The following is a 14,054-nucleotide window of genomic DNA, read 5'->3' as shown; positions in this document are numbered from 1 at the left end:
ATAGCGATAAGGCCATTTGTTTAGATAGTAATTTTAATTAAGTTTTTATTGTAGTTTTGTTTTGGAGCAATAAATAAATTAAATAATCCGGAGAAGAAAATGTATTTTTTTGCAACAATATGTTTATTTATACCACTAAAATGTGTTTATGAGAATAGAAATCATCATCAGTCCAAATTTGTTTTAACTACTCATAGAACACTGACGATTTGCAAGTAGGTATATGACATAAATCATATGTCCCTTTGGTCCTACAAAATGTCGATTTCTTCACAGATTCACAACAAAGCACAAAGGTCACGGGCACTAAATCGGGCTCTATTATCGTTCAGTCCGTCCCTGACGATACTGTATCGCTATCTCTAATTAATGAAACCGCAGTGTCGTCTAGTCTTGAACATGGCTTTCTTGATAGCGATCGGCATTTTTATTATATTTATAATATATATTTTGTATAAAGAGGATTCTAAACCGATATTCGGTGTATATTCAGTGCCTGGAAAGTGGTATTATTTGAAATATGCTGTGTTTTCGTGCTTGTATTATTTTAGAAAAGTAAGTTTGTTTTATTTTCGAGTGTACTTTATTAAATGGGCGTGAAATGTTTACACTATATGGTACTCTTTATTACAAACTAGCTTTTCACCCGCGGCTTCCCTCGCGCGATCTATAAAATTGTACTTTCTTCGTGTATTTTCGAGGAAGAGGCACTAAGACTTGTTTTACAAATTAAGAAACTTATATTGCATTAAGTATTTACTTTGGCAAAAAAAGTGTTAAGAAATCTTTCTTTCACGCATAGATTATTTAGATTATTATTGTATTAGATTATTTATTGGAGATTGGTATTTCGATGTACGATGGCATCAATAATAAAAAAAAGCATTAATTTTTCAGAGTGAAGCCGCGGGCGTTTGTTAGTATTTAATATTGTGTAATTTTAAGGAATAGGTACTTCTGAATCATAAACTCAATATGTATGTGCTCCACCATCGATAAATTAAGTAAATATCAACGTATTTATTTACTGAGTCATTAAGGGTGAATGATAAAAATATTGTATACCACAATATACCAGCTAAATAAAACTGATTTTATTACATTTTAATTTCTAAATCACCTCAAACATGTTATTATTATGTGTTGAATATCAAATTCAAATTACTACTAAGTAGGTTTTCCATTTGTCTGTCCTTAATATAGTGTAATGACTATCCATTGAGTTATAGGTTTTAAAGTGAAGACTTTATATTAATCAAGATGAAGTACAAATATTTGTTTTCTGGCTCCTACAATTAAACTACTACTACTAGAATTTAATTAAATGACTTTGGGGCTCCCGATAAATAGGTTAAATTTTTTTCTATAATTTCAATTTTATAATAAATAAAATGTTTACAGTATGCGAATAAATACAAGGCCGCAGGTCGTGATGGGCGAGCGGGGCAGGGCGTCAAAGCTATAGCAAATCCGGCTGAAATGGACCGCGCTCAACCTCTAAGCGACCACGCTAAGGTTAGACAAACGAAACAAAGTAATTAAATAAATATAGGGTTTTTATATTATATTAGACTAGCTTTCCGCTCGTGGTTTCACCCGCGTGGAATTCGGTTATATCGCTTTCATCTCCTATTTCAATCCCTTCTACCCTTTTTTTGCGATAAAAAGTTTCCTATGTCCTTTTTCCAAGGTCAGTTCTATTTTCATACCAAAATTCATCAAAATCGATTCAGTGGTTTAATCGTGAAAGCGTAACAGACAGACATAGTTACTTTCGCATTTATAATATTAGTTGGGATAGTGGGGAAAGGTTTTCCATATTAGGTCGTGGCCGAATTTTAACAAGCAAGCGACGCGTCGAAACGCCGTCGGTAGGAATCCGACATAACCCACGGCCACCACAACTGCTCTGTGCAAGATTTCCCCTCTAAAAAAGAATACTTTACATTGCAAAAGCTCCTCGCTCTGGCTTCACCTGGCTGTACTTTCTTCTTTTCTTGTAAATTTCAAGTTATAGTATTATATTAATCCACAGAGGCAAATACCGCATTCAGTCGCTCTCGAGTCGTATGTTGTAAAAGCTAATCCGACTTCTTTTACATAAAAATGTTAAATGTTCAATGTTAAAGCATTAAACTATACAATGGAGTAGTAGTTACACTTGAAAATAAGATATGTGTCCACAGTCGACACTATCATTGTTTCTACGAATAATTTTAATACTCACCAAATTCACAACAACACTAAGTAAATACTATTCAAAAAAAAAGGTGTGTGTGCGATTCACACATGATAGAAGTGAAACTTCAATAAATCGTCAAAAGAATGAATAAAATAGTATGTATATTTCTGTCTCATTCTTTGCCGGCTTCATTCTACACATTTTTGTATTTCTGTCTCTTACTTGTCGTTTTTCCGTTGCATCAGGTTTGAAATCACAACGATTCTAAAGAAGTTTCACTTCAAAAATGTAAACCTATAATCTTTGATAAAGTGGTACCTTATAATATGTAGAGTATTAAAAAAAATATCTAAACAAAGTGATCTTGTAAGTCGTAACCACATCGTGGAAAACCACATTAGACTGGTTGCGGTCGATTGACATACTTTTTATTGTAATTTATCACCAACTTGTCCGTAAAGAAAATCAATCAGAGAAACATACACATAAAGCCTCTGCCCCGTACATTAGAGGATAGAAATTCACTTTCTACACACCATTAAACTCAGGAAACTGTAGTTATATATCTGTATTCAAAGATATGAAAAATATTATTACCTTCTTGGTGAAGGTGAAACTGGCGTCTGGTGTATGAAGAAGCCTTTCACATTAATTTGGTTTTTGTAACATGTCCTTTAATATACCTTAATCATATCTTATTGATGAGTAGTGTACTCACAAAATTTTTAGCTTATTAGCATTGAATTGCTTTGTAAATGAGAAATTTTGAAAGGGAGGCCGAGAGGCTAGTCTTTGGTGCAGTTTGTAAAAAGACGCGGGTTGGAATCACGCCTAGTGATCAAAATTTTTCTATTCTTTCAATATTCTTATATTCCTTTTTTGAATTAATCAATATTTCCTACATTTGCACATAATTTTTACAGGCATTCGACGCTGTGTTCTTTATCTCGTCAAGGAAAGATGACTCGGAAAAAGGCATCTATGTTGTAATGGGATGTGAGCGGCGACCGATGGGCATGTGTAACGGATTATTTTATATTGGGGTAAGATTCAAGAACAATGAGATAGAAGTAACGATTTGAGAGGAATATGAAACGAAACTGAGAATAATATAAATGGATTTTATCGTGTTCTTTTACAAATATGTAGATAAATGCTGAAGTCTGAAGTGAAAATTGTCGAAATGTACAATTTCAGCTTCCAGAGAAAGGTCTACTTTGTAGTAAGAAGATTCCTGACACGGTCTTATTTGGTGCTGAAATTGGTGAATTTGGCGCAGAAGGAATTAAGATAATTCCAGTGGAGCCTATGAAGAAATGGACACTCTCATACAAAGGGCCTATGTGGTATGTCATATCAATCGATTTTGCTCGCATTGTTTACATTTTTCGAGTTGTATCATCGTAATGTATTACGGTAATATATAAATATTTTTTATATTTCGTTTTCTATTTAAGTGACTTCGAAAATGAATGAAGTTATCCATTCGACTTTGTTTTGTTACTTCAGAACTTATGACTAGTTGAACCGATGTTGATGATTTTTTTTTAAGTAAAACTTTTATTACACCGTCCTTTTTTGTTTAAAACCCATGAGTACATTAAATTTTAAAGTAGTCCTGGTTATTTAAAATAACTTAGACGTTTTACTAACTCAGAAGCAAAGCAAGGAAATCTATCTATGTACACTCGTATTATAACGAAAATATAAAAAAAATTTCGTCTTCTTTTAATTCATTTAATTTGATTCTTTTAATTGATTTCATTTCCTGCTTATACTATACACTACATTTTAGGTACCAAAATGACCCGGAGAAAGTGGTAGACGTGGAATTCACAGGCGAATGGTCAGCTACCAGCAAGCACTTTGACTACGATACCGACTTACATCCTCCTGCTGTCATCAGATCTATAGCTAGAGAGAAATGGAGTAAGGAGTACTTCCAAGGACTGAAAACGTGAGTTGAAATAGAAGATAAATATTTTTTATCTATTCTAATATTTTTCGCGGTAAGACCACTTTTGGTGTAAATTTCTATAAGCTACATAATATTGCTTCGCACATATCCCGGGTGCTTTTCTTCATATATTTTTTTAAACGTATTTATGTGTTTACATTCTTTATGAAATGTACTAGACACTTCGAACTTTGGGAAATTATACCATCCTTGCTTTGAGACTCCCACTTTTAATTCTTGATATATAAAAATGTACTGAAAATTTAACAGGCCCCATTATCCTTGGACTATAGTACTACATGTTAGACCTAAAATATTATACTAATTAAATATCCAGGGCTCATCAATCACACTACGAACAGTTCGGGACTCTAAAGTGCAAATTCAGCATTGAGAATGAAAATTTTGAACTGACGCTTCCATCCTTCCGGGATCACAGCTTTGGTAAGCTAATCCTACTCCTACTATATCCTACGCAGGTGAAACCGCTAGTACTGTATAAGAGCAAGTGAGAATTTTTCATTGAAGCGTAACTTTTTATACATATTTTTTTTCGCTATGTTTATTTATTATTTTGTAATTCATATTGCATTTAACATACCGTATATGGTTACAATTTAATACCTATGAGTGAAAAATCTTAACTTACACATCGCATTATCATTATAGACTTACATGTAAATCTACACTAATATTATAGAGGAAACTTTTTTTATTTTTGTACACCATTAGCAAGCTGCAACTTCACTGAGTGACATAGGCTATATATGTACCACGGGCCAAGCCGGGGCGAACATCTAAATAACTTCATATTAATTTTACAGGTCACACCCGCGACTGGTCGCTTATGCACAGATACGCTTTCCACCACATTTTCCTACAAAACGGTGTGAGTCTCAGTGTGGGCGTGATCTGTCAACCTTGCACTGCGTCCAGGTATTGATTAAATAATAACAATACATAAAACTAACAAAAAATCAGTATTGTTTTGTGTGCGTGTGAATTTAAATAACTTCTTGTCAACATCATATATTATATATTGTTATTATATAAGAGTTATACCACCCTAATATTATAAATGTAAAAGTTTCTTTGTTTGGATGTTTGCCCGTCAATCACGCTGAAACTACTGAACGGATTTTGATGAAATTTAGTATACAGACAGGGTATGAGCTGACTTGTGTGATAGGAAACTTCTTACCCCGATAAATGCTCACTTGGGATAACTAGATCATTTGTACTAATTCCAAGCGGGTAAAGCCGCGGTCTAAGCTCTACCTGTCTCTTTCTCACACTAAACGATTTGGATGAAATTTGGGACAGTGATAGTTTTAAACCCAAGAAAGGACATAGAATAGTTAATCCTATGCGGTTTTCCGCAGGTCCTGTTTTTACAGGAAGCCCTGGGCGGAAATCTAATAGATATATTATAAAGCACACATGAACTTATTCGCCGTAATATCAGCTTCGACCAGGTTCATTGTCTCTGTATTCAGATCAATATTTTCAGATTTGAAGCCGGTGTAGTGGCAATGCCAAACGGTGACGTCCATCCGATAGAATGGGTGGATTTAGAATTATATCAACATGGCGAAAGTGGCATCGCACCAAAGGACTACGCTTTCACGTGCAAGGCGGGAGAAAAAGAGTATACTGTTCAGGTGACAAAATGGAGATTATATACTTGTCTTACTTCTTGTGCACTACAGGGTTTCCATCAGATTGCTATTATTATTCACTAAGTATCTCGTTTTATTATTATCTATGACAGTCTTAAGGGATTGTAATATTCAAGGTGAAAATAGCTCATATAAATATATCACTAAATTTAAAAAATATTAATCTTAACTGTTACACAAACATGTGGGAGTCGAGCACGCTTCTGCCCACGAATTACACGAATTGGGCTAGCTCGCACCGGGGAATTACCACATCCCCATCAGGCGAACCACCAGCTCAGTTATGGCATAAATAAAATGTTTTAAATGCGAAGTTAACGTGATCCTATTATTAGGGGCGGCTTAACCTGCCGCGGCGCTCCCTGACACAGCTAAAAGCATCGTCAAGACAGGCCTGGGGGGCGCCAGGGTTTCACTACACACGGGCGCTACACGAGCAAGAACTGCCCCTACGTAATATCTTACTAATATTATTTATAAACGCGGAAACACTTTGTGGATTACTATTGTTATATATAACATCCTCTTATAAATCTGTATGAAATAAACAAATAGCTTATAATGTATAATATATCAACAATAATTTACAGGTCCTAGTAGAATACGAATCAATCCATTACGTATCTGAAGAATGGGAAGCTCGTATGGTGGAGAGGTTCTGCAAGTTCGTGGTCAATGGTACACCAGGCCGTGGGGTATCAGAGTTCCACTATCGCTATAAAGACGGCCGTCCAGAGTCCGTGGCCAAAACCGATCCCGAGTGGTATAGGAAAATGTGCCATAAGATCTGAAATGCAGCATTGATTTCAACTGATATACTGAATGTAGTAAACCTTTTGTATAAATCGTGTTTTTTGTTTATCAACATTTTTATTTTATCTAATTCGCCATAAAATATGAGAAATCTTTTGAATCTGTGCGACCGAATTTGAGGAATCAGCTATTAACAGAATTGCTATAGAAGGAATTGAGTATTTTTTCTTTAGAAAAAGGACTATATATTATAAAACCCCAAGAATAACCACGAATTCGTTACGAATTCTGATAGACCAATGGTAAATTATTATGAATAATAATTAAAGGCTTGAAAATGTAAATACAATTATTTAATGAAAATTTATAAAACTCTTATATTATTACTTTATGGCTATAATTCTATTTAACCAATAACAAAGTTAACATTATCTACTGCAATTTTATCTTTTAAAAGCTTTCACTATTTATATAAATGCGAAATCTTAATTTAGCCTCATTAACAACATATTCCTGTATTGTAACCTTGTACTGAGGGGTCAGTTGTCCTTTCGCTGCTCAATTATGTTACTAATCGAATTGACTGACTGCGCAATGCGAATGAGATAATTGCACACGCGCATCCCATAAGCAATATTGGGTGATGTTATTGACAACAGTTTTTAGTAGAAAATAAATGCATAACTTCGAATTTGCATGGATACCTTACTTCTTGATTAGGTCTTAATAAATAATATAATAAATATGCTTACTTACTTATTATATTACTTACTTATCACTTATTATATAACTAATATAATATTTATAATAAATATAATAAATAGTTTTAATCTTACAAACTTAATCAAATAATACACTTCGATTAACCACTGTAACACGGTTTGTTGAAATAATTTATGTGTCTAATGGTATATACATAGATATGTATTAAATTGACTCCCAAGAGACTCGAATACACTTCAGTACGAATAAGAGCAGCTCGCACCGTGGAAGCTATTCCCCCTACACCCCCATAGAATATCGGCGTGAAATAATAGCATGTAAATGTTTCTGTGTTTTGTACGGTGAGTGAGGAAGCCGGAGGCCCGTATCGTATATAAAAATGTTTTCAGGTTAAACATGCTTTAAAAGATAAAGAAAGCTTACAATGTATAGTAAAGCGCGGGCAACAGCGTATTACTATATTTTGTATTATATATATTTAGTATTACTCGTATTTTTCGGAATATATGAATGTCAGAGTGATTCAAAAGCACATCATAATGGATCTTCCCACGGGAAAGAGGAGTTTTATCACGCTTCCAGCAATAACCAACAGCTCAGTTTCCCGCTATGATAAAACAAAACAAGTTTTCCCGCCATAATATACTAGCTGCAGACACAAAATTCATATTACAAAATCAGTTTGTTATAACGACGTAAAAAAAAAGAATAATAAAAGCACATTTTCGTACTTATAATATTAGTAAGGACACAATAGTAGAGAAAATTTCACTCCTTCCATATTAGAACACGCTGTATAATCCGAGAGTCGCAAAGGGTCCCGTGTATCTAGGGTCATTACGAAGCTAGTTGTCCGGTCCAGGCTGACTAGTTGTGACCACGTCCCTCAACTTGGATGTATTGCGCATACGCTCTTTAATCATTCAGCTTATTGAATAAGGTACGTACAATTGAAATAGATTCAGGTAGTTTTGGAAAACACATTCCACGAAGTACTTAAAGGGTGTTTCATGAAAAGGAAACCTTAAATTTGTTACTTACTGCAAATCTTCTTTATATTCTAAAAGATGAATGAGAAAAAAAAAGGAAAAGAAATAAAAACGTCTAGACATCAATATAATATGCCTTGTCAAGCCGAAATTTAGAAGTGACATAGTTTCTCAGTCCGCCCGTGGTATCCCCGCTTGGTCTAAGGACGCAGGAGGAAGGAGGTATCCTATGTCGCTATCTAACGTTCTATCTCCTGAGAAGCAGTTGTGAAGTGAGAGACAAACAAACAAACACACTTTCACAATTGTAACATAAGTAAGAATTTACATTCACAACATATATTGTATTCTTTTTCTAACTCCACCGCTTGAAAAGATTCCGCCAATTATAGTGCACTATGCCAATCTATCCTAAACTACTGTCTCATTTCATGAGGTTCCGCCAAAAAGTGTCATCTTATAAAAGTTGAGCGCGCGCAAAGAGCAATTCTTAAAATCATGTTAAAAAAGAATCTAAGACATCCAACCAAAGAACTGTATCAAGAGGCTGGTATCCTATCGGTGCGTCAGCTGTACATATTAGCAGTAATATTAAAATTTCATAAAATAGCTCCACACACAATTATAAAGAACGAGCGCTCACGCAGAAAACCGACGTGGGGAAAATATAGCTGTAATATGTCTTTCGGTAGCAAGGCGTTTATATTCATGGGACCATACTTATATTCAAAATTGAACAAAAAGCTAAATATCTATCCTATGACTAAGTTCCGCTGTAAAAAAATTGTTACAAATTGGCTATTTAATCTAGACTACTTAGAAACTGAAAACCTCGTTACAATAATTTCTTGATTAAAATATAAACTTTAACATTAACGTACTATTAATATGAATATAATCACTCATACAAACACATACACACACACTCACACACACATACACACATACACTCAACTCAATACTCAAAATGGCATGTAATAATTAAATATTTACTTTTTTATGTAATACGATGAAAGAGATTGAGCCTCACAACACAGGGAATCCTAGTGTGGGGTTCAATGCAATATATATATATATCTATATCATGTGAAACTTTTTGAAACAAATAAAGAAATTTTATTTTTTTTTTTTATTTTTTAATTCTGTAGAATAGTAGTTCTGTAGAAGAGTCAATTCATAAGCAGGTTAGTCCGTATGTATTGACGACTCTAGTAGAAATTGAAACCTACTATTATCCTACTTCCTACTCCTACTAATATTATAAATGCGAAAGTTTGTAAGGATATGTGTGTGTTTGTTGCTCTTTCACGCAAAAACTACTGAACCGATTGCAATGAAATTTGGTATGTAGACAGCTGGATAACTGGAATAACATATAGGCAACTTTTTATCCCGATATTCCTACGGTACACGGACTTACGCGGGTGAAACCGCGGGGCGGAGCTAGTATTATTATCGTAATACGCTTAAAAAGCATTCTAGCTAAAAAAACTACCAATTAGGAAGGTTTCAAATTAAATTTGTACCCCGTTAACCTTAAAAATAAAGTCACGACAATAAACTTGCAACACACAAGCAAAAGACGAATTTAACTCGTTACAACAGATGGACTTTGACGCAATACTCCAAGACGTTGGCGAATTTGGGCGCTACCAGAAACTGGTGATCTACCTAGTGCTACTGCCGGCCGTGATACCGTGCGGCTTCCACGCGTATGCACAGCTCTTCATGGCTGGTGATGTGAAGCACTGGTGCAGGGTACCGGAACTGGAGGGTTACGATGTGGAACTTGTGAAGAACTTGAGGTACCCACTTATCCAGGACGAGACATTTAAATAGACAATGTTTTTAAAGCCTTGTTTTTTTAGTAATGATATTGTTAGCATATGGGTGTAGTTATTTTCATTCCATATAGTTTTATTACGTAAACTAGATGCTCGTCCGCCTTCACTCCTGGTACATACGAGTATATATTACTTAGAGTCCAGTAGATCCTGTATTAGCGCATTCAAACAAACAAACTCTTTAGTTTTGTAGTATAATTACATCGAAATAATCTGGTACAATTTTTCTAATTATTGTGATATGTTCTAAACAGATTGGTATAAAATATCGGTACACCCTAAACTCACTCACTCGATGCTCATAAGTTATTTGCTATTTATAGAACAGATTACTTAATAGTAACTACGTTATATAGGCTCTACATGATATACATCCGGACATTCTCATTGTTCGGATTGATTGAATAATTACAGTCCTAATCAGATTTGCAAATGTTGCTTTGAAATATAATCCGAATATCCTAATTTGAATATCAACACATATCATTTGATTTATATCAATGGTGTAATTAGTTAAGACTATTAATCAAACATGCGTTAAGGGTATTTTTAAAAAAGTAGAGTGAACAGGTACCTCTAAATAAATTGCGCTCGATCTTATACTAAATCTTCGCTTACCAGCCGTCAAGGAGACTAAAAAGGCAGCATATTAAATTCGTCTTTCACTTGATTCTATTATAGCATTTATACTTTCAGTATTCCATTAGAACTTCGGAACGGCGTTCTAGAATATTCACAATGCAATATGTACGATCTGAACTACACCGACATTTTGAACCAATACACAACACTCGAAGAGGCAGCTGTCAGCGAAGGAACTGCTGATATTGTACCCTGTAGAAACGGTTGGATGTATGAAAATGTAGTTTATCAAAGCACAGTTGTAACAGAAGTGAGTAGTATTTCTCATAACAAATACACATACTTGGGATATAAGTTTGAAATAAAAAACACAAGTTTCGAATTGAGAAGTTTGAAAAAAGAATTCTTATTACTTCATATGTCAGAGACAAGATAAAGACCGTTTTTTCAAATGTTTCTACCAGTCTTATCATACTTGAATTTTTTACAAAGGTTACTTAAACAGCATCATATAATGCATAGTATAAGAATAGAGCCTGCCAGTCTAGATGTTTTTAATTTAGTTAGCACTATAAGGTATAGATACAAAATATTACTTTCCAGTGGAACCTGGTGTGCAACAAGAACTTTTATCCCACACTTGGGCTGGTACTCCTTGCAGTTGGCGGTATCATTGGAAACTACATATTTGGCTATCTTCAAGACACAATCGGCCGAAAGCCGTCTTTCTTCATATATCTTGTAATTGAATGTATATTTGGCGTGGCTACTGCGTTCGCGCAGAACTATTATGTTTGGATTGTATATAGATTCGGAGTGGGATTCACTGTTCCAGCAATAATGGCCACTCCGTATGTTTTGGGTTCGTACATTTATTTACTTGTCATGGTTATAGGCCTTAGTCCAAGTGAATTATTTCCAAAGTCCTCATTATCTTTACAAGTCTAAATACTACTTTACAAATCTAAATACTATATATAATATAAGACAATAGAACATATAATATGTCGAGTTGTCAAAAATTGGACACAGGCTTGATGCTGTATAATATCACGTACATATTAAGAATGTGATGTGAAAATTATTATAATAATTAAAACATATTTTAGCAATTGAATTAGTGGGACCAAAATGTCGAACGCTCTGCACAATACTCTCAAATATTGCTTATTCCATGGGTCTCATCCTCTTGGCTGGCGTGGTCTACCTTGTGAGAAATTGGCGACACCTGGCGCTGGCTACGACGCTGCCTTTTGTATGCTTCTTCTTGTACATCTGGCCGATGCCAGAAAGTCCAAGATGGCTACTCGCGAGAGGTCAATTTGAAAAGGCTGAAGTTATCTTGAAGAAAATGGCCAGGTGTGACTCGAAATTTACGATAATATATACATTTTTAAAGTGTGAAGGTAACATTGTATACTGGTGTTTTTCTACTAAAAGCGCATTTGTAATTTGCTACCAAACTATTAGCATATTGTTGTTCTGTGGCATTAGTAGAAAACGTTGATATTTTTTTTTTTATATTTAGATATGTTTTCTAGTAAAATACGTTTGTAAAACAAATAACTTATAGATACCTAATATTTATTAACTGTACTATAAGAACATATTAAGATAATCTAATTATAATAATTTTAATTATAACTAATTACTACCACTTAGCTCAGAATATACAACAAAGTTTTTTTTCAGAATTAACGGAAAATCTCTACCAAAGAACTACATGGTACATCTTCGCCGTAAATACGAATCTGACAAACTTAAACAAGATCTCGAAAAAGAAAAGTCTAGAAAATATGGCATTCTAGACTTATTTAGAACACCGAATTTACGAAAGAAAACAATTATCATCACATTTATTTGGTTCACAAACACAAGTGTGTATGTCGGCTTGTCATATTACGCCCCGGTGTTGGGCGGGGATGAATTTTTGAACTTCTTTCTGGCGGGAATCGTGGAGTTGCCAACCTACTTATTTTTATGGCCGTCTATGGAACGTTTGGGTCGAAGATGGACGTTGTGTATGAGCATGGTAGTTGGCGGCATCGCGTGTCTGACTACGTTTTTAGTGCAGCACGGTAAAGACAATAAAAAATGTTTTATTTATAACTATACTTTAGAGTGTTTCTTCTTATGAATAAAACAAAAGCCTCATTTTACTTACGTTAACGTTGTAAAAAGAAAGTCTCATACATACTAATACATATAACAATATTGATTTCAGAAACAAACGTTACACTTGCATTGTATTGCGTGGGAAAGATGGGTATTTCATCGTCATTTGTAGTGTTACCGCTGATGGCTTCTGAACTTTACCCAACAGTAGTAAGAGGTCTAGGAATGAGCTTAAGTTCAGTTTTGGGCATGTTGGGACCTATATTCATACCACTCGTTAACTATTTGGTAAGAAGTAACCTTTCTATAATGATATAAAACAGAAAACGATATAATTTTTTAAAGATACACATATAATTAAAAAAAAAAAAAAAATTCTTAAAGGTGCTTGTTGTGTGTTTGATATGCTCGCTGCTTCGGTATTGACTATTATTTTTTTTATTTTCAGGGCTCTGATATAATGGTTTTACCTTTGATCATCATGGGAGCATTACTGGTAGCAGGTGGAATAGCTAGCTTACTTCTTCCAGAAACGTTGAACCAGCATCTCCCGCAAACTTTAGAAGATGGAGAGAAAATGGGTCTTGACACAGATTTCTGTTGTAATCCACCAGTTAAGGAAGCTAAAAATGAGGAAGAAAATGATGTTCCATGCAAAAATTGCAATGCTCTGTGTTCATGTCAAATGGTTAATATGCCTTTAAATGAAAATGTAAATAATGAAAAAGATTTAGATGCTGTAGAGTTCATTTTAGTCAAGTGAAGAAAGTAAAATTAATTAATGTTACAAAAGGTGGTGTTTTATTTTATTGTCTTTTACGAATTAAATACATTTTTAGTGTCGATATAAATGCTACGTGCTTACAGATCATAAAATAGGTACCAAATTATTGCCTCGACCGCACTGTGGATATCCGCATGATTTTGTAATCCAAGCAAACGGATATAAGCGGCTTCACTTGTGGTTTTTCCCCGAATCCGATTTTAAAACTCCTCCAAAAGTGTATAATTGAACTTACCTATTTTGATGGTACATTATATGTCCACGACTTTTTAACCGTAGTGTATTCTTATCAGGCAGTTTTTTCGTTATATGCTGTTATAACCGCTCGTTAGAAAAAACAATAATGCGAACTCCTCCTTAAAATGCGATACAACACCTAAATACCCTAAATAAAACTGCTTCACTGTATATACCATAGTTCTATTATCTATTACACCATCGATAAT

The 14,054-nt window shown here is 34.3% G+C and overlaps 2 protein-coding genes across 2 annotated transcripts; both read left to right on the top strand.

Annotated features, from left to right (window-relative positions):
- Positions 1-385: 385 nt before the first annotated feature.
- LOC119828347 lies at positions 386-6,781 on the top strand. The gene is made up of 9 exons (XM_038350475.1): positions 386-555; positions 1,402-1,515; positions 3,106-3,225; positions 3,380-3,528; positions 3,978-4,139; positions 4,477-4,583; positions 4,964-5,075; positions 5,650-5,800; positions 6,409-6,781. The coding sequence occupies exons 1-9, from the start codon at positions 400-402 to the stop codon at positions 6,607-6,609; spliced, it is 1,272 nt and encodes a 423-aa protein (XP_038206403.1). The 5' UTR covers positions 386-399; the 3' UTR covers positions 6,610-6,781.
- A 1,353-nt stretch (positions 6,782-8,134) lies between these two features.
- LOC119840834 (beta-alanine transporter) lies at positions 8,135-13,602 on the top strand. Its single transcript, XM_038367598.1, has 8 exons — positions 8,135-8,234; positions 9,889-10,088; positions 10,824-11,019; positions 11,313-11,571; positions 11,819-12,068; positions 12,402-12,787; positions 12,934-13,112; positions 13,273-13,602. Exons 2-8 carry the CDS (start codon positions 9,889-9,891, stop codon positions 13,585-13,587), a joined length of 1,785 nt encoding a protein of 594 aa, XP_038223526.1. The 5' UTR covers positions 8,135-8,234; the 3' UTR covers positions 13,588-13,602.
- Positions 13,603-14,054: the final 452 nt, after the last annotated feature.

The sequence above is a fragment of the Zerene cesonia genome, chromosome 7 (assembly GCF_012273895.1).
Source record: "Zerene cesonia ecotype Mississippi chromosome 7, Zerene_cesonia_1.1, whole genome shotgun sequence".
NCBI classification, from domain to species: domain Eukaryota; kingdom Metazoa; phylum Arthropoda; class Insecta; order Lepidoptera; family Pieridae; genus Zerene; species Zerene cesonia.
Note: the sequence above shows the minus strand (reverse complement) of the source record. Positions and strands in the feature narration are given on the sequence as shown.

Bases quoted from the DNA above. Each gene is read 5' to 3' on its own strand.
- LOC119840834 (XM_038367598.1), top strand. From the start codon at position 9,889: ATGGACTTTGACGCAATACTCCAAGACGTTGGCGAATTTGGGCGCTAC. The intron at 11,020-11,312 runs GTGAGTAGTATT...ATTACTTTCCAG, and splicing joins AAAGCACAGTTGTAACAGAA to TGGAACCTGGTGTGCAACAA. The intron at 12,788-12,933 runs GTAAAGACAATA...TATTGATTTCAG, and splicing joins TACGTTTTTAGTGCAGCACG to AAACAAACGTTACACTTGCA.
- LOC119828347 (XM_038350475.1), top strand. From the start codon at position 400: ATGGCTTTCTTGATAGCGATCGGCATTTTTATTATATTTATAATATAT. The intron at 1,516-3,105 runs GTTAGACAAACG...TAATTTTTACAG, and splicing joins CTCTAAGCGACCACGCTAAG to GCATTCGACGCTGTGTTCTT. The intron at 4,140-4,476 runs GTGAGTTGAAAT...TTAAATATCCAG, and splicing joins TACTTCCAAGGACTGAAAAC to GGCTCATCAATCACACTACG.